Here is a 26,152-nt window from a genome sequence, read left to right as displayed (position 1 = left end):
ACAGAGGTTCCTAGATGAATGGATGTCTAAGAGTTCAGTGTTTCTGCTGATTAGATGAACATGACAGCAAAGCCCATGGATAAGAGATCTTGTATATGTTTTTTTTTCCCCATGCTATGTGATGACATAACCCGATGGTGTAATTTATCGTGTTGTGTCAGCGTTGTTTGTCATCACACAGTAGCTGTGCCAAATAATACGTTTATACGTTTTGAAAAGATCACACACGCGCTTCTTTGGATGTTCAGCACAGCACGCACGCACAGCCTCGAGACAAACACACGCGCGCGCGCGCGGGCACACACAAGCGCACACGCACGCACACAAGCGCGCGCTGGCTGAAGAGGGGGCGGCGGCACATTTACTGTTGGGGGAAAATAGCACCGCTGTAATGCACATCTGGCAAGAATGTAGCATAAAACGTCATACTACGTGAGTGATCGTTTTTTCCCCCAATGTAGGGTAAGTAAACGCTACGTTCCCTGAGCTGTCGATTTTTGCAATGAAATATGACTTGCTGTCAGATAATTATTACCTCAGTCGTTGTAAATTACAGTAGGGCTTTGTTATGAAGCCGAACGTGCGTGACTTGCGGTGTGAGCATGCGCACTGAGCTGTGTGTTTAACAGTAAATATCAATCTGTAGATAGATAAAGCTCACTCGAGTAAATTTCCCAACCTTCTGACATGCTGCTTATGTTATTCCCAGCTCATAAAAAAAGTATGGAGAGCATTACCTAGTTATTTTGTATATATTTTCTTTGTATATTTGAAATGGTTTGTGAATACAATTTACAGGGTATTTAAATGTCAGCCACAGATGACAGTATACTGATTGTTTACTTCAGTCATTGAAACAAAGCACATACTGAGCTAGTGGGATCATACAAATGATATAAGAATTACATTAAAATCACAATAAATACAAGCTGCATCAGTACCAACATTATGAATATAATGAGTAACCAGACTCTTAAAAACTAATTGCAATGCAATTACCTTATGTGATAATGGTTTATTGAAATGTCTGTAAGTAAGTGAAACCTCACCTTGGTATTCAGGAACACTGGAATATGTAGAGCCTTTAAACCACAACAGAGCCACAATAATTTAGCATAATTAATTATATATGTACTTTTAAGACAAAAAGTTAATACTTATAAATTTTTCTATTTGCAATTTATTTAAAATCTTTAATATTGCAGTGCTCATCTTATCTTATCCTATCTTATCTCATTCAGATGCTCTAGTGCTTGTTTGCTAATAGACTAGTCTTAGTCTATTAAACATTATCAGTTATTTCATGGTTAGTCTTAGAAGTTTGGATGCAGACGTTTCCGAGATAGAACTTGATTTTTTTTTATTAAATAACATACAAATATATTATTTTTTTAATATTCAGCTACTTCAAATCACCACATAAGAACATCTAAACACGGTTTTGTGTCTCCCACAGAAACAGCACGTTGGTCAGTGTGTAAATTGAAGTGCCATTAGATCAATGGAGAAATCAACAAATGCAACATAATGCAACAAATCAAGAACACTGGAGACTTCACACCCACACAACATTGTCTCCTAAGATCTTACAAACTGAATGCATATATCCATTAAAAGAGACTGCTGCCTGTAATTTTTCTTTAAAGAATCAACTTCATATTAAATTAAATAATGAACAGCTGTTGAGTACCACTAGTTATTTCTTCTGGTGCATCCCTGATTCCTGGAAAAAACAACATGGGTTGTGGAGGCTCTAGGACAGATGCCTTGGAACCACGCTACCTGGAAAGCTGGACCAAAGAGACAGAATCTACTTGGCTGACCAGCACAGATACAGACATCCCACTGTCTTCAATCCACAACATCCCCTCAGAGACCTCTTCCGAGGTTGCGTTTGCATCAGATAAAACCACCAATTCTGGTGAGGAACCATGACAAATAATTATGTAGCTTGTTAGGACCCGTGTAGTGCGAAGGGCCCTCTTGTTCTTCCAAGGATTGTTATTAATTTGTTTACTTATTTTTTTCAATCATCTGGGCACTTTAGGGGGCCTTAAAATATTAAAAAACTTATCAAAATTTGCATACAGGTTGGAATCTGCAGCCGTTAGGATGTCAGTGTGGCGTGGCCCTGGGAGTAGAACACGCACGTCACAGCCCCCCCTAAAAAATCTTGCCTCATAGCTTATACACACCTGCACATATCCTTACAAAATCCAGTATACATTTAGATCTCATCGAGCTGAACAAGTTTCCCTCTGCATGTCATTAGGTCTAATTCACAGGAAGTCAGTTATTTTAAGTTGTTTGCAAAATGCACCCAATGGAATTTGAAATACTGCTCCTAGGGAATTAATAAATTAACACCAACCCAGGCCAACATGATCTCTACACATTCACAATGCAAAATTTAATTTAATATCTTAAACGGTTTAGCCATGGTGATGCTTTAAAATTATGGCACTTAAAAAGAAACAGGAAGTGGCTAATAATTTCTGTGTACATTAAGTTATGTACATGGAACCTTAGAATTATGTTAAGAGTAGAAAGCTGATCACATGATATAAAAACAATGACTCTAAGTCAACTGGCAGCAGGAAGTGTCTCACTCTAATATTTTGTGCCTTACTTTTACCAGATTTGGTTCAAAATCAGTCAAAATAATGGAAAGACATGGCTGATTTGAAATTCTGAGGGATTTTTTGATAATTTGAATTGTGTTGCTATGGCAAGATTTTGAAGAAGAACATTATAGAAAAAAACAAATACTCTTTCATCTTTTGACTGGAATGGCCTAATGTGCTGACCTATGTCACATAGAGAGTGGACCTGGTTTTGAAAAAGACCAGTGTGGCTGGGCCTCGGGCATGGCACAGGGTCTTCACAGCGCCCCCTGGAACTCTGATAGAATCTACCTGCATAACTCATATCCACTTATATGCATGAGACCCAGCAAATATTTAGATCTCATTAAGCTGATCAAAGTTCATCCAGTTGTTGTTGGATTTGCTAAACAGAAAGTCAGTTATTTTGCGCTGGATGAAAAACAAACCCATTGAAATGTGATATACTTCTCTTAGGGGATTTATATAATTTTGACCGACCAGGGTCCAACATAGTCTCAAGACATTGAGGATCTAACATTGTGAAGGGCTGTTCCTTTAGGCATTCTCCCTTAAGTGCACAGGCACTCTTTGCCCACTGTCTTTCTGGTGCGCCCGGGTGACGATCAGGCTTGCAAATATATATATACGTTTTTTTTTTTTAATCAGCTGCACTGATCCAGTGTATTGCCCTTTAGGAAAATACTGTCAAAACACCAGTACATTCAGCTTCAGTTGTCATGGAGACAGTTCTGCGGCTTACTAGAAGGGGATGGGCTTTGCTCTACACAATAAGATCTTTTAAAAATTTTGTGAACAGTGTTAAAGATAAAAGATTTCAATGGTGACAAGGACAATTGTGTATGAGCTACCCATACGCATTTTTTTCATAAAAAAAAATATATATATATATTTATATATATATATATACTCAACTGATATATCAGTTGAGTAAAAATATATAAATAAAAATCCTAACAATCAGTTTAAATATTCATAATTTTCCATATGATTTTGGCTTACAGCTAATGAAAACCCAAAATTCAGTATTTCACAAAATTACAATATTATCTAAATAAAAACTTTTTAAAACATATATAGCACTTAATACTTGGTCAGGGCTGCCTTTGCATGAATTACTGCAGCAGGGAGGCGTGGCATGGAGGCGATCAGTCTGTGGCACTGCTGAGGTGTTATAGAAGCCCAGGATGCTCTGATAGCGGCCTTCAGCTCTTCTGCATTGTCAGGTCTGTGGTCTCTCATCTTTCTCTTCACCCTATAGATTTTCTGTGGTTTAGGTCAGGAGAGTTTTCTGGCCAAATAAGCACAGGGATACCATGGTCCTTATACCAGGTATTAGTACTTTTGGCAGTGTGGGCCGGTGCAGTCCTGATGCAAAATTAAATAAGCATCTCCATAAAGCTGCTCAGCAGCATGAATAGCATTAAGTGCCCCAAAACCCGGTAGACGGCTACATTGACCTTGGACCTGATAAAACACAGAGGACAAACACCAGCAGATGACATGGCTCCTAAAACTACCACTGACTGTGCAAACTTTATACTAGACCTCAAGCAAATTCTGTGCCTCTCCTCTCTTCACCCGGACTTTGGGACCTTGATTTCCAAATGAAATACAAAATTACATTAGTGCACTGATGTTGATCCACTGCGCAACGGTTTAGTCCTTTTTGGTCTAGTCCGGTAAGACGCCTCTGATGTTGTCTCTGATTCAAGAATAGCTTGACACAAGGAATGCGAAAGTTGTAGTCCGTGTCCTGGATACATCTGTGTGTGGTGGCTCTTGATTGTTTCACAATTATCTCAAGGCTGCAGTTATCCCTGTTGTGCATCTTCTTCATGCAGACATTTTCCCTTCCATTAGACTTTCCATTAATGTGCTTGGATACAGCGCTCTGTGAAGAGCCAGCTTCTTTAGCAATAACTTTTTGTGTCTTACCCTCCATGTGCAGGGTGTCAAGGATCATCTTCTGTACAATTGTCAAGTTAGCTGCTTACAGTGCAACACATGAGTCTCCAATATTAAAATATTTTACAATATTCTAATTTTCAGAGATACTGAATTTTGGATTTTCATTAGCTGTAAGTCACAATTATTAAAAGAAATAAACACTTAAAATGTACCAGTCTGTGTGTAATGAATCTATATGAGTTTCACTTTTTGAATTAAATTACTGAATTGAATTTATTTATTCTATGTATATAATGGTTGAAACTTGACCTACCTAACATTTTTGGATAGATGCTTGATTGCCAAAAGGAAGACTTCACTACTATTTTTGCTTCCTCTCTATTTGCACTGGCAGATATTTTCGATGATGGCCTACCAGCTCCTGCTCAGGCATACCTGAAGGTGTGTTCTGCCATGTCTGAAGTTAGTCTTAATGATGTGAAAAGTGGCAGTCCTCATGCTATATTGGTCTCCCAAGAACAGGAAGGGCTGCCCTCATCGCCAGGCACCACACTGCAGAAGAGAAGCGTTGTTCGCACTGAAGAGATTGTAAGTCTGAACTTTTCAATCGACAGAGATGGCTTAGAAACCAAACTTATGATCGTTTAGCTTTAGAATTTAAATAATACAATGTTCCATTGAATTTTGTTAATCTGCAATATACAATTTGCTCTAATGTAATTCTAATTAAAGAGAAAACGTGATTCAACTTACTGGTTCAGGATGAAAGATCAAGTAAATTTTAAGTAAAAACATTGAGATTGTGTTAGATATACAATCCCAGTCAAAAGTTTAATTCCTTTTAATTTCATGTTTTTTTTCTAGTTTTTATTTCTTTTTACATCTGCATAAAACAATGCAGAAAGCGTCCAAAATGTGCAATAATCTCCTTTGTACCGTTAATATTGAGATGTGTCTGCGGCTTATGCTTTGTTAAGATTTCATAGCACCTCTAATCTGAGGTGATGTTAATTGGTGATTTCGAGGCTGGTAACTTCAAATGAACTTCTCCTCTGCTGGAGAGGTAAGTTTTGGTCTTGCTTTCCTTGGATGGTCTTCATGAGAGCCAGATTCATCATTGTGCTTGATGGGATTTGCAAATCCAATTAACAATACTCACTCACTCACTTATCTTCTATACCGCTTTATCCTGTATTCAGGGTCGCGGGGACCTGGAGCCTATCCCAGGAGGCTTAGGGCACGAGGCAGGGTACACCCTGAACTGGTGCCAATACATCGCAGGGCGCATACACACACACACACACACACACACACACACACACTCACACACCCATTCACACACTACAGGCAATTTTGGGAACACCAATTAGCCTAACCTGCATATCTTTGGACTGTGGGAGGAAACCGGAGTACCCGGAGGAAACCCACCAAGCACGGGGAGAACATGCAAACTCCATGCACACAGATGACAGTGCTAACCACTACACCACCGTGCCGCCAGTTAACAATACTGTTCTTGCAAAAAAAAAGACTGCAGATGACTATTCCAGCCATGGTGTTACAATATACACTAATGTTCAAAAGTTTGGGGTCACTTTCTAACTCCATGATCGTTCCTGATTTTTATTTCTTTCTATTTCTAGGGTCTCAGTTTCATGGTATATAATTTGTAAAGGAATGCTGAAGGCGTCCAAAAATTCATTAATCTCCTTTGAACAGTTAATAATGAGATGTGTCTGCTACTTATGCTCTGTAAAGACTTCATAACGCCTCTAATTAGTTTCTAATTATGGTGCTTGACGAATTTTGCAAATGAACTTGACAATACTGTTCTTGCAAGAACTATTACAGAAAGGCTGACCTCCGTGTCATAAAATAACAACTAACTGTTGTTTTTGTTGTTGTTACGTAATTACCTTATTTCATATGTGTTATTTTATAGTTTTAAAATCCCCAGTATTGTTGTAGATTGTAGAAAATAAATCATTAAATAAAAACAAAAACAAAAAACTTTGTAAGTGACCCCAAACCTTTGAACAGTAGGGTATGTAAATTAATATAATATAATTAGGGTATTCCCTGAAGACATCTATTCTACCTTGTGTTATTCTATGTCCAACATAACTTATGTCACTGTGCATAAGTACAAATGAATATGATGAGCAGATGTGCAAATTGCTAAATCTCAAAAGTGTATATATTAATTTCACAATCAGTAATCAACTTCCATTGTTTGTCTTTTTGCATCCTGGTAAACCAAGTGGCAGGACAACAGGATGTCCACTAAGCAGGTGACCATCACAGTAACTCAGAGTATTCGTCAAGTGGACAAGAGTGGGAAGATCAAAGAAAAAACTCACACTACTTTTGAGGTCATGAAACCTCGGGATTGTTTGAAGGAACCAGAAGCAGAATCTGTTCTGAAGTGATACAAGAACTCAACTTAGAGACTGACATGAAAAGATTTACAGTATGTCAAACATCAGTCTTTTAAAAACTGGGATGAACAGAAGACAACATGAAACCAAAAGAGAGGTCTGATTTCTGGCAGAAGAACAGGTCTGTTAAAAAAAAAAAAAAAAAGCTTTTTAGGATTATGTAGTTTTGTGTGATACAAGATGCTCACTATTTTTATCATTCTCCACTGCCATGTCTTCATTGTAATAGGTGCAATGGAGTTGTATCCTGCAAAAAAAAAAAAAAAAGGGTAGATTCGTGACAATCAAAGCACCAAAAAGCCTCTAAAGCTATTAACATGGACTGTTCAAGTCAAACAGGATTGCGCAGAATAACAGAACAGTTATAAAGAGCGTAAAACTACCTTTATTTTTTCTATAATCCACTGCTACACTTATGCGCTTATCCCAGCATTTTCTTGATACGCCAGAGCCATCATCAGCCTCACAGGAGTTCCTGTTATGTGCAAGTAGTGTTGGTGAATGATTGGGTACATTTCCCACAGACAGATGCGTTTCTTGCACGAGTTAGCGACAAGTTATTTGTCGATTTTCAAGAATCAGGAATTATACTTGCTGAATGTTTACAGGAACAACTGTACGGCCTTCTTTAAAACATTTGCACCATTCACAATTTTTTACTGTGGCTACAAGTGTCTTCACCGTACTGTGCTTCAAGTTGTCTATAAATGTAAATGTGCGAGAAATTTCATCCTGGGCTCACTTGGACTGGACTGATTGTATGTGAAAGTATAAACAAAAACATCAGGTTACTTCTGTTTTATGTGGGTAGCACACAAATTGTATGTAATTATCCGGTTAATCAAGAGTGCCTTTTAAAGGTTAAATTACTAATTGACTTTTGCCATTGAGACAAATGGCAGTTTATTGGGTAGTATTTAGCAATTTAATATAATAACTAGGCTGCAGAGTGGAGCAGTGGGTATCGCTGCAGCCTCAAAGCTTGATGGTTTAATCCTGAAATCGAGTCACTGCCTGTGCAGTTTCAAATGTTTTCCCTCTGTTTCCATGGATGTCCTTTGCATTCTCTTGGGTTCTTTCTTACAGCATCCAAAAACATTCAGGATTGGCTATGCTACAGTAAATTGCCCCAATGTATCAACGGATGTGTGAAGGGTGCCTCACTGTGATGGACCCACCTTTTGGCCATGTGTATAAAGACTAGCTCTCAATCTATTATGTCTTTGACCAGAAGAAAATTACTGAAGATGATTGAAAAAATGAATGAATTGCTGTTGGTTTGAAATAGTGTTGGAACAGGCTAAGCTATAACATTATGATAACAAAATGATGTGCTAAAACACCTCCTCTCCTCTCTGCTAATTCATAGGTTAAAGCTGGTTTATTTAATCATGAGCCAACTTTTTGATATGAAAGAAATTATCAAAGGTACGTTTTAAAATCCAAAGCTGTGTTTAATACATGAACAGAATTTTTTAAGTTAACATGACGTGATTTTTTTAAAGTGCTCTGACAGGCACTAGAATGTCTTTAGTATTAAAAGGACCATCACAAAGTGCACTTGATGCACAATTATTTACAAGGATTAATGGCACAAAATGTTTGAAAATAATAAATATTCTATAAAACATGAGTCAGAAAAAGTAGCACAGAAACCTGTCAGCAACCTGATGGTAAAATATAAGAAAATGGCACAATATTCAGAATAAGCAGTGCTTTCAGTTCTTTATATATAGTACATTAGAGCCATTTCTGGTTCTGTCTTTTGGCAGTAGAATGGTTAGATGTGTTTTAGTGCAGTATGGATTTGTCTCTGCTGGTCATATTCGACACGCCCTGCCCGAAAACATGGCTCCTCCACTTCTAACCAGTCCTGAACACTGAACTCGGGAAAGAAGAAAGCAATCTCTCTTTCGGCTGACTCTGACGAATCTGTGAGAGCACACAAGAAATTTAATTAGCTTAAGTACTAGAACGGAGACAAGCAGAAGAACTGATGCTGACAGCAGTATTCACAAGCAACACACACCATCGGTAAATTTCATATCCGTCGGTAAACATCCACTTATATATAATCCAATTCCATTAACGTAACACAGTTTGTTTACAAATGCATGCATGCTGACTGTGTATACAGCTTTATCAGTCTGTTAGATGTGCACAATTGTAAGAAAATGGTCTTTACACAGAGGGAAAAAATAATTGTGTAAAGAAATGGATTTGTACTTGGTTGGGAACAGCAGGAGAACAGATTACTCCCACACCTTGCCTGGTCTGACAAGTCATCTGTATAGGAGGCTTTATATTGTCATCTAACTCTTATATCGGTTCACATCTGCTGACAGCAATTACTCATGATGAATAATAATACGAAAATTGTCGTCATGTCAGCCATCATTCAGGAAATGTTCACATCAAACATTAGAATGGGGGAAAATGTGATCTCTGTGATTCAAAAATGGCACTGTTGATGTCAGAAGGGCTAGTTTGAGAAACTGCTAAGATTTTCACATATAGCAGTCTGTTGAGTTTACAAAATGGTGCAATATCTAAAGAGCATCGAGTTTGCAGAGGTTCTTCAGGGACCTTGTTGATGAGATGGAGGAAAATGACCAGACTGGCATGAGCTGACAGGAACACAAACTCTTGCACTCTTCACAACCATGGTGAGGTGAAAGAATCTTAGCATGCACAACACATCCAGCCCAACCCAATGTTGCCATTTTCCTCTGAACTCTTTTATCAACAAGGTGTCTTCACCCACAACACTTTGATGTTTTTTGGTTCTCCACACCACTCTGTTTAAACTCCAGAGACTGTTGTGTATGAAAATCCCAAAACATTATCAGTGTCTGAAATTCTCAGACCAAGCACTTCTGGTAGCAATATTCATTCCAGGATCAAAGTCCTAGAGATCACAAAGACCCCCCCCCCACCCCCCCTTCTGCTGTTTGATGTGAACATTAACATAAGCGCTTGACCTGTAGCTGCATGATACAGCTGTTCCTAGCAAGGAGAATGGGAGTATACTGTATATTAACATTCAACAGAAATATGGTACTTTCTGTGTTTATACCACTCACATCTGTTCACACGTTGTAGGGGGCTGAGCTTCATCCCAGCTGGCTCCATTACATCAACAGCTTACATCCTGCTAGCGTGTGTTATTATGACGTATGTGACATAAATGACACTGTAAGTCAATTTGCTTTGTAGATCACACTTGCAATCGTGGAAGCATTAAATTATCTTGCAAAAACAGTTTTTTTTTCACAATCTTTTTTTCCTTTTTTTTTAAAGGTGGTTGTTTATTGACGATGTTAGATTTTCTAATGCAAAAGAGCAAAATAATCATAATAGTGATCATCGAGGAGTTAATTATTTTCTGTCTTATTATGTATTAAAATCTATCCATAATGTATTAATTATATGAAGACTTAAAGGACATGTATATACTGTATTTGGTTTTTTTAAGAATCTGTTTAGCAACATTCACTTATTATGATTTTATTGCTTTAAAACGTCACACTTCAGCTGTCAAGAAGACTGTAAATACACAGCCTGGTGTTTCTGTCAATCTGTCTGCTTCCTCTTCACTCGTGTTAAAACATGCAAATGAAAAGATGCGATAAAATGTGTAATGATGAGATTCTCAACACACACAGTATCTCGATTCACTATAGATTTCCCAAGCTGGCACTTATTCGCTATCTGAATATTAACAAACTCTCTTGCTAAGTGTTAAAATTTAATTCTGACTATTGGATTTATTTCAGGATTCACACATTACATTCTGCATGATCATGCTAATAAGTACCTGAGCCATGTGTTGTGTTTCTTGTGTCAGTAAGACCATACTGCGCTCGAATGGTCCTCGGTGACGTGTACTGTGCTCGATACACTTTAGTAGGACCCATCAACTCCCGCCAGTGAGTAACAGCATCCTCTCCTGCTAAGATGTAAGCTCTCATTGGACCACTGTAGTAGGAATAATGAACAAAATAACTGCTAGGGACATTCAAGTTGTGCGACTGATAAAAAAATGTTTTACATTGTACTGGAATTGTATAAACTCTACAATATATTTATTTCAGTTAATACTTCAACACAAAATTCTCAAACCTAATCAACACCTTGTTAGAGATCAAAAAGTTTAACAGCAGTTCTGACACTAGTGGCCGCTGTAATTTCAATCACAGGTTTATATTAATACACTCGTTCTAATATACTATTATTGTATTTCCTCCAAGAGACGTGATGCCAGTCAACTACATCGTTTTGAGCTGCCCCTAGTGCCGCATGCACTCTTAAAAGAAAGTCCTGTCTGCCCTCTTCCACACACATGAGCTCACTATTTTTCTTTTGACTAAAGGGGAGAAAGAGTATGCCACCCTTCCCAATCAAAGGACAGCCAATTTTGTTCTCTAGGAGGGCTGTGACATTGTCATGATTATTACAGAGAGAGAAAAGAGAGGCTGGTAAGGGAACAACCTTTTCTTTCTTCCATGAAGCAAGGAATACCAATCACCACTTCCATGGATGTACCACACACACATAGAAGGTAATTAAAAATGGTTAAAAAGCATGATGCATTATTAATATAAAGAGCAATAAATAAAACATGCACGTGAGTTTTTGCCCTTAAATGTCGGATAATAAACGAGAGTTGGTTGGGTTTGGGAGATGAGTAAATTGAGAAGAAAATAAGGACAAAAAAATAATTAAAAAAGTTAATTGTTGTCAAACTGCTGTGGTATGACAGCAATAAAACACCTTAGAACATGCTGTTATCATCAGGTCACATGACACCACAGTGTTGCTCGTTATATCTGTAAGAGCCTTCTATGTCACATCCATTTTGTGTAAAATAAGATACAGATATGACATCAATGTTATCTATAAAGGACTAGAATGTTTTTTAAGGGTCGATATTAAGCTGTAAATGGAATATAAACAGTGGTGCACATAACTGTTGCTCATGGTTCAAATCAAGAACAGCAGATCCTTTATAAAAGAAGCACTTTGAGAAGACAACCATTAAAGCTCTTCTTTAGCAGAATATTTTCCAGTGTATTTTAACCATGCAGATGTCCATGAGCATAAACATATCGCCCTGTGTTTTTTTAAGTATTTGTCTCTAAAAGATTAAAAAAAGATGTAAGCTCATGCACAATGCATAACCAATATTGTTTGTCCACATGCCAGATATAAGCAGCAGGAATATTAAAATAATGAGCTGCTTCTTTTGTGGAAATCCAAAACACAGAGCCGGCAAACTGTTAGTTCAAGTAGCGTGCTCATTCATCTTTGTTTTCACAGGCTGTAAATCTGCCTAATGACTGGTTGCCATGGTAACAACTGAGCGTATACATCACCGTCTTAGGCTAAGGCATTCTCTAAGAATCAGGCACTACTACCTGTATACCCTACAACATTCACCTAGCTCTGAAGCTTAATTAACCTGACTGTACATTTTTCAGGAAAACTGTACTATAAGATCCCATTTCAGTGAAGAGGCTTTTGTAAATGAAAGATTCAATGACATTCTCTGCAAAAAACCTTGATGTTCACTTATCAGCATTTACGGCTCAATAAGGCATAGACTCTTAGAAAAAATAGCGGTTCACTTTATTTAAACACAATTTATCTCTATTTATTAACTAATGTCTGTGTATTAGACAATTCATATCTATATAGTATGTCACCGTTATCTTATGTTAGCTATAATATTGACATTTCTCCATGCTGAAGACTTTCTAATCTTCAGGAACATTTATACACAAAACCAGCAAAAACAGTCTTACGCTTGCTTTTTATTACTTTCATGGAGCATATGTGGAGCACGACACCTAAAAGTTATTTTTCCCTCTAGCTCACCATACTGAGGCTTTAAGATTGATATAGTCTGTCACAGTATAAATAACACATGGATATGGATTGTTCAAAGCTGCCTATGTTGCTTTCTTGCATTCACACCCAATTAAGATCATATAAAACCAACTTTATCTATGGGATCCAGATGTAGAACGTTTAGAATTCTTCCAGAAAAGTAATTCATTAAAAGTGATAAGTACCTTTGGCATAAAAATTTACACTAATGCACTTACAGTCAAAAACATAATCAATGCCTGCCATAAGGTGAGATCTACTTGTATTTCAACAAAAATAGGTTACAAAGCAAACACCTAAACAATAATTAATTTACAGCCTTATTTTTTTTTTTTTTTTTAATTAAGCAAACAGACTTAAAAGTTTAGTCTTTGAAGGGATAGTTTGGATTTTTTCAAGTCTCTCTTAAATTAAAAGTCAATATGCTTCCAATATGTCTTTGTTGTTATACATTTTCCTGCTCTGTGCACCAACTGTGAAGTTTGTCACCTTGAATATAACTAGATTGTGAGTAATCAGTAGTGGTGGCCAGATAAAGCCTTATTTAAATGTGGAGGCTTCCCAGCCAATAATTTCACTAAAAGGCATTTCATGTAGCTTCATTCAAGGACTCATTGTACTGCCATCTAGTGGACAAATGTTGTGTAGCAATTAGACTTTAACATTACATTACAAGCAGCACAATTTATATGTACAAGTAGCTGCACTGTTCAAGAATATGTTAATGCACATATTTAAGATTGAATCTTTGGAAATTAACAGAAGTGCACGAGCCTTCACTTAAGCGCCGAACGAGTCGGTCACGTGATTCCGGCAAACGTGATTCGAAGCAAAACTTCATTCGGACACGCCCCCTTCTGCTCGACACAAGCGTCGGAGCTTCTGTGTCACAGTTACATCACTAGTAATCAGGGCCAAATTCCACAACCCTCTTTTATTTCCCAGGGAGCAGCCCTGTGACTAACCAGTATGGCTAGTTCCAAGGAAAGAAAAACGTGTAGAATTTGTACTAAATACACTGTAATTTTAAAATTTTTCTAATTTAACTAAATTTAGCTCAGTGGGACTGCAGCTTCATATGAGTCTCAGCTGAACTTTAAAATGCTTTTATGCATGGAATGAGGGTTGTAGAATTTGGCCCTGATTACTTACATTGTACATACATGCCAGATGGCAAACTTCATAGTCGGTGTGCAAATTGATAATGATCAAGACCAACTGCAATGTACCTATATGCACCTGAATTTTGATTAAAATAGACTTTAAAAAAAAACAAGCCCTTAATGCTGCCTGCTTTTTCTTTACTTTTTAATTTGCGAGGTGGAATTTTCATTAGTCTGCTTTATTTAAAATGATGGTAAAAAGATGATAATTATATAATAACTCACTCATACCTTGACATGAATTCAACTAGTCGCTGGTAGAAGAACCGTCCTACACACACAAAGGACACACAAATATAAATGGATTATAATTAAAGAGGCAGGTAGCTTGGGCTTTTTCTCAGTTTTTTTTTTTACTCTTGTTTTTTTTTTAAATGGAGTGCTGAGCAGCAGGCTTTACTGAGGCTGGTGATTCAGCACCAGCATGACTCATAGATGGGTTATAAATGACATATTCAAGGTGGTAAAAACACAGCATCATTTTTGTTGTTTGTGAAAGAAACGGAAAGTATTCCATTGCCCTTTTAGTAAGTAAAATTATTGGTTAGGGAAAAAGATCAGACACAATTTTAACATTTACATAATTTTATTTGGCCTCAAATACAAATTGCAAATACAGTGCATCCAGAAAGTATTCACAGCGCATCACTTTTTCCACATTTTGTTATGTCACAGTCTTATTCTAAAATGGATTTAATTTTCTTTTTTTTTTCCATTCTACACACAACACCCCATAATGACAACATGAAAAAAGTTTATTTTGAGATTTACAGAGACAGGATTGTCTCAAGTCACAAATCTGGAGAAGGAAGGAAAAAATTGTGCTGATTTAAAGGTCCCAATAAGCACAGTGGCATCCATCATCTGTAAGTGGAAGAAGTTCGAAACCCCCAGAGTGGCCAGAGAGTTTCATCAGACCTGAAATTTTGCTTCTCATGGTCTGAGATGGTCTGAAAGTCATTCAAGTTCCTTTTGGCAAACTCCAGGCTGGCTGCCTTTTACTAAGGAGTGGCTTCCGTATAGGCCTGATAGGTTGTCCTTCAGGAAGGTTATCTTCTCTCCACAGAGGACCTCTGGAGCTCTGACAGAGTGACCATCGGGTTCTTGGTCCCAAATTTAACTGAATTTACCAGAGGTGGACTTCAATTAAGCTGCAAAAACATATTAAGGATGATTAGGGCAAACAGGATGCGTCTGAGCTCAGTTTTGAGCTTCATGGCAAAGGCTGTGAATACTTATTATTATAATTATCTAAAAAAAAATTTTTTTATAAATTTGCAAAAATCTCAAGTAAACTTTTTTCCTGTTGTCATTATGAGGTGTTGTGTGTAGAATTCTAAGGAAAAAAATGAATTTATTCCATTTTAGAATAAGGCTGTGACATCATAAAATGTGGAAAAAGTGATGCGCTGTGAATACTTTCCGGATGCACTGTAGTCCACATGTGTCTGAGTAAAAACAAAGATTCTTCCCTACCTTTATGCTCTGCATAAAACCTCTCTGAATCACATGTCCTCCAGATAAGATCTTTCCTTCTAATGATGACAAAGTTGTTCTCTAGAATTTTCTGATGAAGTGCCTTAAACAGAAAAATTATACCTTTTTAAATCCATTTAGAATATTGAAGTGTTCTTTCATTAACTATTAAATAACTATTAATGGGTTAAAGAGTCATTAACTTCTGATATTAAGCATATCCTTACTAGTGCTCTGGTATTTTTACATCAGTGGGATGTCATGGGAAGGTTATATAACTAATGAAATGTCTGTATGTCTATACAGTACAGTATAAGTACAGTATATAAAAAGGCAAAAAGATCCACCTGTCTATCTAAAAGGAACATTAAGACAGATGCTTATAAATAAAATGATCAAAATCGAAAGTCAATAACTCAAAATGTCAAACATTTCAAATAGCGCTGCATGTGAAATTCTGCAAAGAAAACAAAGATGTTTGACTGAAGTGAAATCTATCACTTTCATTTGCATCCATGTGTTCAGATTAAAGCCTGACAGCCTGGGTGTTAAAAGAACTAAAGATAATTGTATCTCTTTGAAGCTGCATCATTTATCATTCATCTTCTGTAACCACTTTATCCAGGTCGGGGTCATGGCAGATCCGGAGTCTATCCTGGGAACACTGGCAAGAGGACCGAAATACATCCTAAATAGGACATCAGTCCATCACAGACACCACATATTCACATTTACACTTAGATCAATTTAACAAAGGAAAATGCCCTGACAGCATTAGATTAACACTGTGACCCCCCACACAGACACAGGAAGACTAGACAGTAACCCAAATTAATATTGAACCAGGGCCTTGAAGCTGTGAGATTGCAACGTTACCAACTGTGCCACCATGCTGCCCTCTTTGAAGTTGAACCTAGATGAAAGGTTCCCAAGGGTTCCAAATTTATGGCCCACACGACCAACCACAAAAGCTCCCACTGGCTTTATTAGGTTGGAACTGAAGTGATGATTAAAAAAGCAATTATAGTATCGCACTGTAATACTAAACCTCGCTCAATAAATCTCACAGTGATTTGGAAATGGACTAGTCAACACCCTATATTTTAGAGTAGGGGGAAAAAATCTAAAATAAGCCATTACTGGTGATGAGACATTAATTTATACCAGTCTGAGAGTAAATGGCAGAGTATGGAATGGAAACATCCCTATTCACCCAGCAAGAGTTGAAAGGACAACCATCAGCTTGAAAATTTATGCTTACAGTTTTTTGGAAAGGAACATTAATAATAATAATAATAATAATAATAAATTGTATTTATAATGCACTTTATATTTAAAGCAAATCTTAAAGTGTTACAAATTGATTCGACCCGAAAGCTCTGATAAAGAGATAAGTTTTAAAACCAGATTTAAAAGCATCAACAGTCTGTGGCATCCTCAGATACTCAGGGAGAGCATTCCACAGTCTAGGAGGCAGCTGAGCAAAAAGCCTGATCTCCCATAGTATGAAGCTTAGTCTTAGGAGGTTTCAAAAGATGTACTGATGCAGAGCGGTGGTTGCATGTGGACATATGTGAGGTAATAAGTTCTTTGAGGTAGGGAGGGGCATCCCCATTAATACACTGGTGGGTAAGAAGGGCAACCTTGTAATCAATTCTGAATGAAACAAAGAGCCAGTGAAGAGATTTAAGAATGGGCGTAATATGGTCGTACTTACGCCCTCTCATCAGGATCCTAGCAGCACTGTTCTAAATATACTGCCAGTAGTCCCAATGAGAAGTGCATTGCAGAGGTCCAGCCTGGAGGAGACAAATGCATGGACTAACTTTTCTGCATCAGCAAAAGTGAGTGCTGGAGGCAGTTTTGCAATATTCCTGAGGTTGAAATAAGACGTCTTAAACAGATGTTTGATATGAGCCTCATATGTCAAATGAGAATTTATTTTAACCCCAAGGTTAATAACAGATGTTGACAATGGGATATCCTGACCAAAAAAGGTGATACTGGTGATGCTAGATGTCCTAAACTGGTCGGGGTGCCTACTAAAATAGTTTCAGTCTTAGAGTTGTTCAGCTGCAGGAAATTTTGCTTCATCTATGACTTTATCTCCTCCAAACAGATGGTCAAAGTGAATAATGGCAGAGTAGATGAGGCGGTTGAATTTATCCTAAGGTAAAGCTGAGTATCATCAGCATAACAATGAAATAAAATATTGTGACGGCTGATGATACAGCCTAGGGAAAGCATATACAAAATAAACAAAATAGGACCGAGCACAGAGCCCTGAGGAACACCACAGGTGGCATTGTGTGTAGCGGATTTAGCCTCTCCCAGGGCAACATGCTCCGTTTTTTTAATAAGATAAGATGAGAACCAGTTGTAAACAGAGTCAAAGAGTCCAACTGTGTGACGTAATCTGTGAAGAAGAATGTTGTGATCAACAGTATCAAAGGCCGAAGACAAGTCCAACAGGATGATTATCAGTAAAAATGTTCAGCAATTAACAGTGCTCATAACAGTGAGATTCTTATTAAACAGCTGAAACCTAAACTTCATATTAAACGCAAAGAAGGCTGCTATCCAAAGACATTGTGATCTTGCATGACGATGCACATCCGCACACTTTTGCCCACACTGTCAACACTGTAAAAACTTCATTTTGAGAATCCTCCCTATAGTCATGATCCTGCTCCACTGGACTTATAGACACCTGTTTGGTCCCCTAAAAGCAGCGCTATGAGGACAAAGACTTACTTCTGATGAAAAAGTGAAGACAGCGGTGCATTTGTGGCTCACAGCTCAGTCTAAACCATTTTCTAATGTTGAAATATGATGTATGATATCTTTTGTAAAGTTTCTACATATGGATTCCTTAACATTACCCACAAGCAACCATCAGGTGGTGTAAGATCAGGGGAATTGGACATTTATGGAAAGGATTTGTTCTGCCACCTTTTTTAAACTTGGTCCCCATTCACGACAACTATTTCCATATGAGCTAAAATAATACTCAACTATAAAATACTTTTTCGAGAGACCCATTTCCAACAACAAATGCACAACACAACTTAGGGTTGTGCCAGGAGTAGGCAGCGTTTTTTATGTCATAAACTCTTATGTCATTAACTTTAATGTCATACTGTAAGCATGTCACAGGCATTCCTCGCATACAGAATCGGGACATTATAACATACTGTACTACAGGCTTGAAACACAGATCGAATCGGCACCAAGGTATTGTGATATCAGGAGGTCCCTGGTCATTGCCATCCCTACTGTATTTCACCCAAAGGTCTTCCATATTTGTAGAAATATCCCTCAACAATCTGTAGTATTATAATAATAATAATAATAATAATGTAATTCTTAACGTCACCCTCCTTTTAAGTACCACTGCAGTACACCCCAAGGTTTGTGCATGACTTATTTCCACCTGACTCCCAGTTCTCCAAGGAAACTTTTTCCGGATCCACCATAACTTTGACCAGGATACCGAGGGGTTACAGAAGATGGATGGCGGATAGATGAATACAACACCACATCCTGATCATGAAGCCTTGCCAATAAACTTATATTATATTATATTATATTAAATATTCTATATAATTATATATCTATATAATAGATGACTCTGGTGTGTGAAAGCTCAGTGACACATCCAGGATCACTGCGGCACCTGTAAACACTGTATGCTCCTCTATCCTTCACCTAAACCACTGATTCTCACTCCTGGAGTAACTTCCCAAACATTTTAGTATTTCTCTTCTCTAACACATTAGCATGTACTAGTAGGGTAAGGGGAAAGGGGCTGAAAACCTGTGTCCTGGACATACAGAACAGATACACAGACGGCAACAGCACTGCTACTTGTATCCTGCTCTCACCTCCAGCATTAGAGGATGAGCGACGGCGTCCGGTTTTACAATCGCAAGAGTGAGCTGCAGCACCTTCGCGCATCGCAGGCGTGACAAACTCATGTTCACCTGTCAGATTAATCCACTGCTGGAAACTTCACATCATCCAGGCGCCCTGTCTTAAAGGCCTCGAGTACCTAACTTTGATAATATAACGATTATTACATTTACGTTGACCCTTTGCTACTTCTGCACGAGTCTGACCGCGGGCATGGGCGCCGCCATTTTGTTATTTCGTAAACGTGGAGAAGCGTCCAATCAGCTTTCTCCCCTCAGATCAAAGGGAAAAGAGCTACAGCTCCTCATACAGCAGCCACATTCTGTCCTACTCAATAGCGGGATAAAACCTAGATGTAATAATATAACTGACTGTTACAGTACGCAGGCATGAGTGTATATACACTTGAGTGTATGTAAGAGTGTATATACAGTATAGACAAATATAGGCATTGTGCAGGTCAAATAAGTAGAGTTATGTGTGTGTGTGTGTGTGTGTTCGTGTGTGTATTATCTCTCTCTCTCTCTCTCTCTTTTGTTTACATATGTCTCTGTATGTCTCTGTGTGGGTACGAGTGTGTATATATATTAAAATAAAGAAAGTGAGAGGAAGAGAGAATATATATATATATATATATATATATATATATATATATATATATATACACAATATATACAGTATATATAACAAAAATATACAGTAATATATATGCGTGTATATATATACACACGCATATATATTACTGTATATTTATATATTATATATATAGACAATTTCTCTCTCTCTCTCTCTCTCTCTCTTTTTTACGTGTGTGTGTGTGTGTGTGTGTGTGTACCCTGCTCTATGCCCTTGTCTCCTGGGATTGGCTCCAGGCCCTCCATGACTCTGTATAAAGTGGTACAGATGGCATAGGATAAAGAGGTATAGATGAGTGAGTGACTTAATATTTGACATACTACCTAATTTGACATTTCCTAAGTATGAATGTAGACCATGTAATGTGTGAATTTCTGCATTTTTTGGATTAAACTGCAAATTGTTTCACTAAATAATAATAATAATAATAATAATAATAATTATTATTATTATTTGTATTATCATTATTATTATTATTATTTGTATTTTTATTATTATTATTATTATTATTATTATTATTATTATAGGTTTTTTTTTTCAATTGTTTTAAATAAAAGGAATTTTATGCCACATACTGTGTGTCTGGCAGCTAGAAGTTCAATATAACAAAAGATGTCTAAGTTAACATGGAACATCTCTGCATCCTCTTCTATTTTCTCTTGCTCTAATTATTATGACTATTCTCATTGTTATAATCATTGCTCTTATTGTATTGATTGTCATTACAGATGTTTTTGTTGTTGTTTGAATATTAAAAATATATTTTTAATAAAAAAATGTTGATATGATGTGTATTAATAAATACAGTGTAATGCTTTCATTATCAATTAAAGGTTTAAACATTCACAACACCCAATTAATCCTTAAATAGTCCCATAAAACCAGCTAGTAGTTAAAAAATCCTCTAGAAAGAACTATTTTTCCGAAATGATTTTAAATAAAGGTTTTGCTCTATTTTGTGTTTTATATAACTTTGCTTTTCCCCTCAACAAACATATAGAGAGTTTTCAATCCACCAGTCTAACACATTACAGTAATGATGCAAACCTTTTAAAATATATTACATGTTATTAAATAATCCGTGTCCTAGGCATCAATTCTCACACGTTTTTCAGGAGATGTCCTGCTTTTACAACACGGGAGCTGACACCAGTTGAAGCCACACACACACTCTTTCTTGACACCCTGTGTTTTTCATGTGCAGTAAAACAGGAGGTGACAGGGTGGGGCAGGTCAGAAAGGCATTTCCTGTCATATTCCCTTTTGGTCTCTTTCTATTTAGTGGTTTGCATGTGATTGCTCTTTTCTTTAGCAGGGCATTGTGGCATAACATGCTTATAAAATGTATTAAATAAGATATTTGTAAAAAAAGTATTAAATGATAATCCAGGAAAGCTTATTTCTAAAGAAGGAACAAAAATGGTATATATTTTTAGTGATCATTTTTCCTCTATGAATCCCTTTTGTCATTGTCTTCCGCTCTATGTATGTCCATGTTTTCTTCTGAGATAAAACTGTCATCTGCTGGCTCTGACTGGCACCTGTTTTAACTTTTACAAGCCTAAATACAGGTCTCCTTTGACCTTTTCTATTCTGATCCCTCTTGCTGTGTGCTGGGGCTCTCTGGGACAGCTGTTTCAAGCTCAGCCCGAGCAACTGGCATCCCCAAGGAAGGAATTCACCTTTAACTCTAACTGTTTTGCCAGCAACAGGTCTTAGTACTGACACAGGTTTAAATGCTACACTGCAATAAAGTAATATTTGAAAATATGTTGAATATACAGTCAGGCAAAAAAATTTAAACACACTTCAGAAAAAGAAAAAATAATATCATCTGCTATTCTGCTATTTCCTCTGACAGATGTGTTGCTGAGTTAAAATTTATATGGTGTTTCCTTTAAAATGTTGATATTCTGCACTGTTTGCTTGCGAGTCAGACATTTTAGTCCCATTGCTTCTCAAAAGTGTTACTGTTTGTGTTTTTCATTTAATTGATAAAAAAATTATCTTAGATACAATACATGCAAAATCTAAATCTTTATAGGTAAATTTTTTTTTTTAAAATGTGTATTGTTGGGTTTTGCATATGATACGTTATTCAACATTTAATTGTTGTTCAAATGATATCTACAATTCTTTAAATTATATGTATGCATTATAACATAATAGTAAAAATATTCTAAACATTTATAAACAATAATAATAATAATACACCCTAGATGTATTATTATTATTATTATTATTATTATTATTAAGCAGTCTTGGGCTTTTGGCAATCATAGAGAATGCTGCATCCATCCATATTCTGTACTCTCATCTTATATACTACAACAACTTATTACAAATGTCAAAACTACAGTGTAGACTGCTATGAATCTGTTTTAAAAGAATGTAATTAGAGGAAATGCTCTTAAGCAGAATAAAGATCCATCCACCTGCTATAGAAAACTTTGCTCAGCTGTTGAATGCGTGGGCCCTAGACAACACTGAGAATAGGAACGGCTTAGGGGATTAGTTTAGCTATACATTTTATCTCATAGCCGAAGATTTGTAAGGTCTGAACTGCAATCAGTGGTAGGTGTCATGCATGTCTGAAATGGCTCTGAACCTTATACGTATGCCATCTGAGCCCAGATCAGCTTTCACACTCTATCATCTCCAGAGACATCACATGTTGCTTTTGCTGCTATGAGTAAAAGAGCAGTGAGCTCCGAAATACAGAGGGATGCTGGCTGACGAATTCATGTGACAGAGAGGAACAAAGTTATTAGCAAGCTGAATCTCATGCAGTGTGTGTCTGAGTTAAAAATAAAAACACTGACCCAGTCTGGAATTGACATCAACACTGAGAAGTCTTGATTTATATTTATGTATTTATTAATTTATATTAAATGGAGCTCAGTAAAAAAAAATCACCTGTTTTTTAATGCTCAGATCACACTTTTAACACATTTTTATTATTTTTTAAAGACAATGATATTAAATTTAGTATCCTGTATACAGCCTGATGAAAATCATCCATCATACTTTGCATAGTTTGGGGTTTGAATTACCAGCAGCATGATCATATGTTTCTCTAGCAGAATATGTCGTTTTTTTAAACGTTTTGTTTTGTGAGTATTACAAGAGTCTAGGACACTGATAGTAGCTATATGTAGAGGGTTTACACAGTTAAAATACTGCAGGGCATTAGGTTTCAGTGTAAGCTTCGTCTGTAGCCCTGCCTTTCTGTGAATGGGTCCAGGGCTCCTGTTGCTCAGGCTCGTTTTAGAACACAGGTGCTGACTTCAGGATAATGCCATGCTTGCTGCAGGGGAAAATAGAGCTGGCACTCTCCTGTTTCTCTTCACTCTCACCAATAACAAGTCAGATGTGCAATCAAATCAGGATTCATTTATGGTAAAAAAATAAAAAAGGAGAAGAAGAAGACGAAGAGAAGAAGGATAGAAAGAAATTGGACAAGCAAATAATAAAAATTCAAACTTTAACTTTATTTTATAATTATTGACTCAGTATTGGTGCTGTTGGAACCACAGTTGTCTTCATTTTCAGATTATGATAAAAAAAAATTGCTCTATATATATTAAAGAAAATAAAGATCTACAGCATCATGCACTCTCTATTAAGTATGTAAATAAGTTAAAAAATACATGATGGATGACACATGTAACTAATCAAAATTTACTGATCTGAGTCTAGAACACAGTAACTATACCCTAAAAACAGGTTGGTTCTAGCCACATACCTGCCCAATATCTGGTAATAAAATCATCCTACAGTTGTTTCCAGAGCCACGCATCAGGATTTGCTGATTTCTTTCAGGAGTATCGGAAATCAGCATAAAAAAGGAGAGCAAAGGGTGTAGGGTGTCTTAGGCCTAGTGTGAACAGCTGAAAGGTGTGACTTGCTCTTCCATGTCATGGCCCTGATTGGGCTGGACAGCAGGCGCAGGAGAGGCCCGGGCTTCTAAAGGACACCAACAGGTGGGAGGCCACCATGGCATGGGGGGAGTGAGGGAGACGGAGGGATAGAAAAGGCCGGGAGGGAGAAGACATGCCTGAGCAGAAACCACAAGCTGGGCTAACAGGAGGATGGGACAAAATGGGCCAGAGAGACGGGTGTGAAGAAGATCGTTAACTTATTCTGGGCAAACTTTTAAAGAGATTGGTGTTAAAATATTTAGGTTTTGTTTTTGTTTCGTTCTGTGATCATGTACTGCTAATTGAGCAGTTAAATCTAGCTCGTAAAGATAAACATACTACCATGGCAAAAGTATTAGATTAATCCATCAAGATTTTTTCTTTTTAAGATAGAGGTAGTGGTTTGTTTGTAAAAGAGAGGTCAATTTAGTTTCCTAGGTTTCAGTAGCCCTCCATCTTTAACGTTTATCTAATGAAGATTTGAGTGAGGTTTTGGAGTTGAACAATATTACTGCATACCTGCTTTTTATCAAACTCACAAATGCCAGATATCACACGTTTGACAGAAGTAATCCATGTGAATAGGTGCGCTGGGAGGAAGCAGAGGTAGAAGTGCCATCAACCTCACACTTATCGTTGCTTACCTTTGATCTACTGTAGGCTAAGAGCACTTTTCCACACCTCTGCAACGTAAAAGGCAGCGGTACAGTTCACGGATGTCTTTCTAGTTCTGTAGATAGTCAACATTCCAGCTCGAGAGGGGATTGTTTTACATTTGCTTACTAAAGCTAAATATACCTTATACACTTCTCTTTACTTGAACCAGAGATGATGACAACAAATATACAACGCAGGACTCCAGTAACATTCAGTAAAGGTAACCTTTAATTTCAGCTACTATTTTACAATAACATTACACTTGAGATTATTTCTTGAGTGACTGCTATATACTTACCCAGAATAAATAGCCTTTTCCCCTTTTTCTTTAGTTGCATGTATATTAATATTTTCACCCTCCTTCTTATTGTTGCACTTAAATTGCTATAAAGTTAATGTAGCGGAGATGCAGTTCCATATAAGAGGGTATTTTGTCTGTGCAGTGCCCCCTGAGAAGACATGCTTCCTTATATCCCCATATGAATAATCCAGTTATGGAATGTAAGGAAGTGTGTGGTTTCAGGGGGGATTTATCATCAGGATTAAGGGTCAACAAGAGAAAAAAAGCTTAAACATTTATGCGTTTTTTTTTTTTTTTTCTTCTTTCAGAAAATACGTTTATATGACTGCATTTGTATCATTGCCCTGTGCAGGGTTGATAGGCAAGCCCTGGATACCAGGTGCTATTACTGTTGTTTATGTGGTTGGTTGGCCAAAGGCATGTGCTCATCACCGTCTGCTCTATCTGTCTCATTGAGCAGACAGAACAAGCAGCTGTTCAAATCTTTCTGTTTAACCTTATGAGGCCTGTCCTCTACATGTAGTCAGAATCCATGTTCTGCTGTTTTCTTATATTTAAATTTTTATTATTTGTGCACGTCATACAAAGTAACATGATAAAAACAAACAAACAAACATCTAAAAAAAAAAAAAAGTTTACACAAAGATACACGTCCCAACTATGCTATAAGTGCCACAAGACTTTAAAACAGAGACATCTAGATACATATGAAAACTAAAGCTATAGTGTAACACTGGGTCAAAAGGTGCTTTAGTCAAAACTGTGAATAATAAACACCACAAAAGGGTTTAAAATAATTATATTGACATTGATATATATTGAGATTGCATCGAGTGGCACTGTACATTTTAATTAGAATTTCTTTCTCTCTCAACAGGTAAATGTCAAGATCACTAGAAAGGATGAAAAACAGTTGAACCCTGCTACTAATACCAGCTTTTCTTCTGTCTTTCCCTTACTTGTCATGAATCCACACACCTTGCTGTGGCTGGTCAAATGGAACCAAGTCAGGTGTTTCTGTGAGGTTTGGTCCCCTTCAACCAGCTACTGCGCTGTGAGTTCAGCCAGCAATTCAGAATTATAGCTAATAAAAACCTGGCTATTTAAAACAAACCAAAAATTAAGTGCCATTTTTAAATTAGTTAAAAGGATAAAATAATTTTTAAAAATGCAATATTTAATATTTCTTTAACCTTGATATAATATGCACAGTTTTTATGCTTAT

At 37.0% G+C, this 26,152-nt stretch overlaps 2 protein-coding genes across 2 annotated transcripts; one reads left to right on the top strand and one right to left on the bottom strand.

The window, feature by feature from the left end:
• The first annotated feature begins 362 nt into the window (after positions 1–362).
• baalcb (BAALC binder of MAP3K1 and KLF4 b) lies at positions 363–7,602 on the top strand. Its single transcript, XM_053488503.1, has 4 exons — positions 363–462; positions 1,457–1,921; positions 4,930–5,123; positions 6,797–7,602. Exons 2-4 carry the CDS (start codon positions 1,738–1,740, stop codon positions 6,962–6,964), a joined length of 546 nt encoding a protein of 181 aa, XP_053344478.1. The 5' UTR covers positions 363–462; positions 1,457–1,737; the 3' UTR covers positions 6,965–7,602.
• Positions 7,603–7,625: 23 nt separating this feature from the next.
• Positions 7,626–19,636, bottom strand: nme6 (NME/NM23 nucleoside diphosphate kinase 6). The gene is made up of 5 exons (XM_053488502.1): positions 19,386–19,636; positions 15,502–15,604; positions 14,257–14,296; positions 10,791–10,951; positions 7,626–8,905 (listed from the first exon to the last, which is right to left on the bottom strand). The coding sequence occupies exons 1-5, from the start codon at positions 19,476–19,478 to the stop codon at positions 8,754–8,756; spliced, it is 549 nt and encodes a 182-aa protein (XP_053344477.1). The 5' UTR covers positions 19,479–19,636; the 3' UTR covers positions 7,626–8,753.
• Between the last annotated feature and the right edge of the window lie 6,516 nt (positions 19,637–26,152).

This window comes from Clarias gariepinus, chromosome 27 (genome assembly GCF_024256425.1).
Source record: "Clarias gariepinus isolate MV-2021 ecotype Netherlands chromosome 27, CGAR_prim_01v2, whole genome shotgun sequence".
In the NCBI taxonomy this organism is placed as follows: Eukaryota; Metazoa; Chordata; class Actinopteri; order Siluriformes; family Clariidae; genus Clarias; species Clarias gariepinus.
This window is presented reverse-complemented; position numbering and strand designations above follow the sequence as displayed.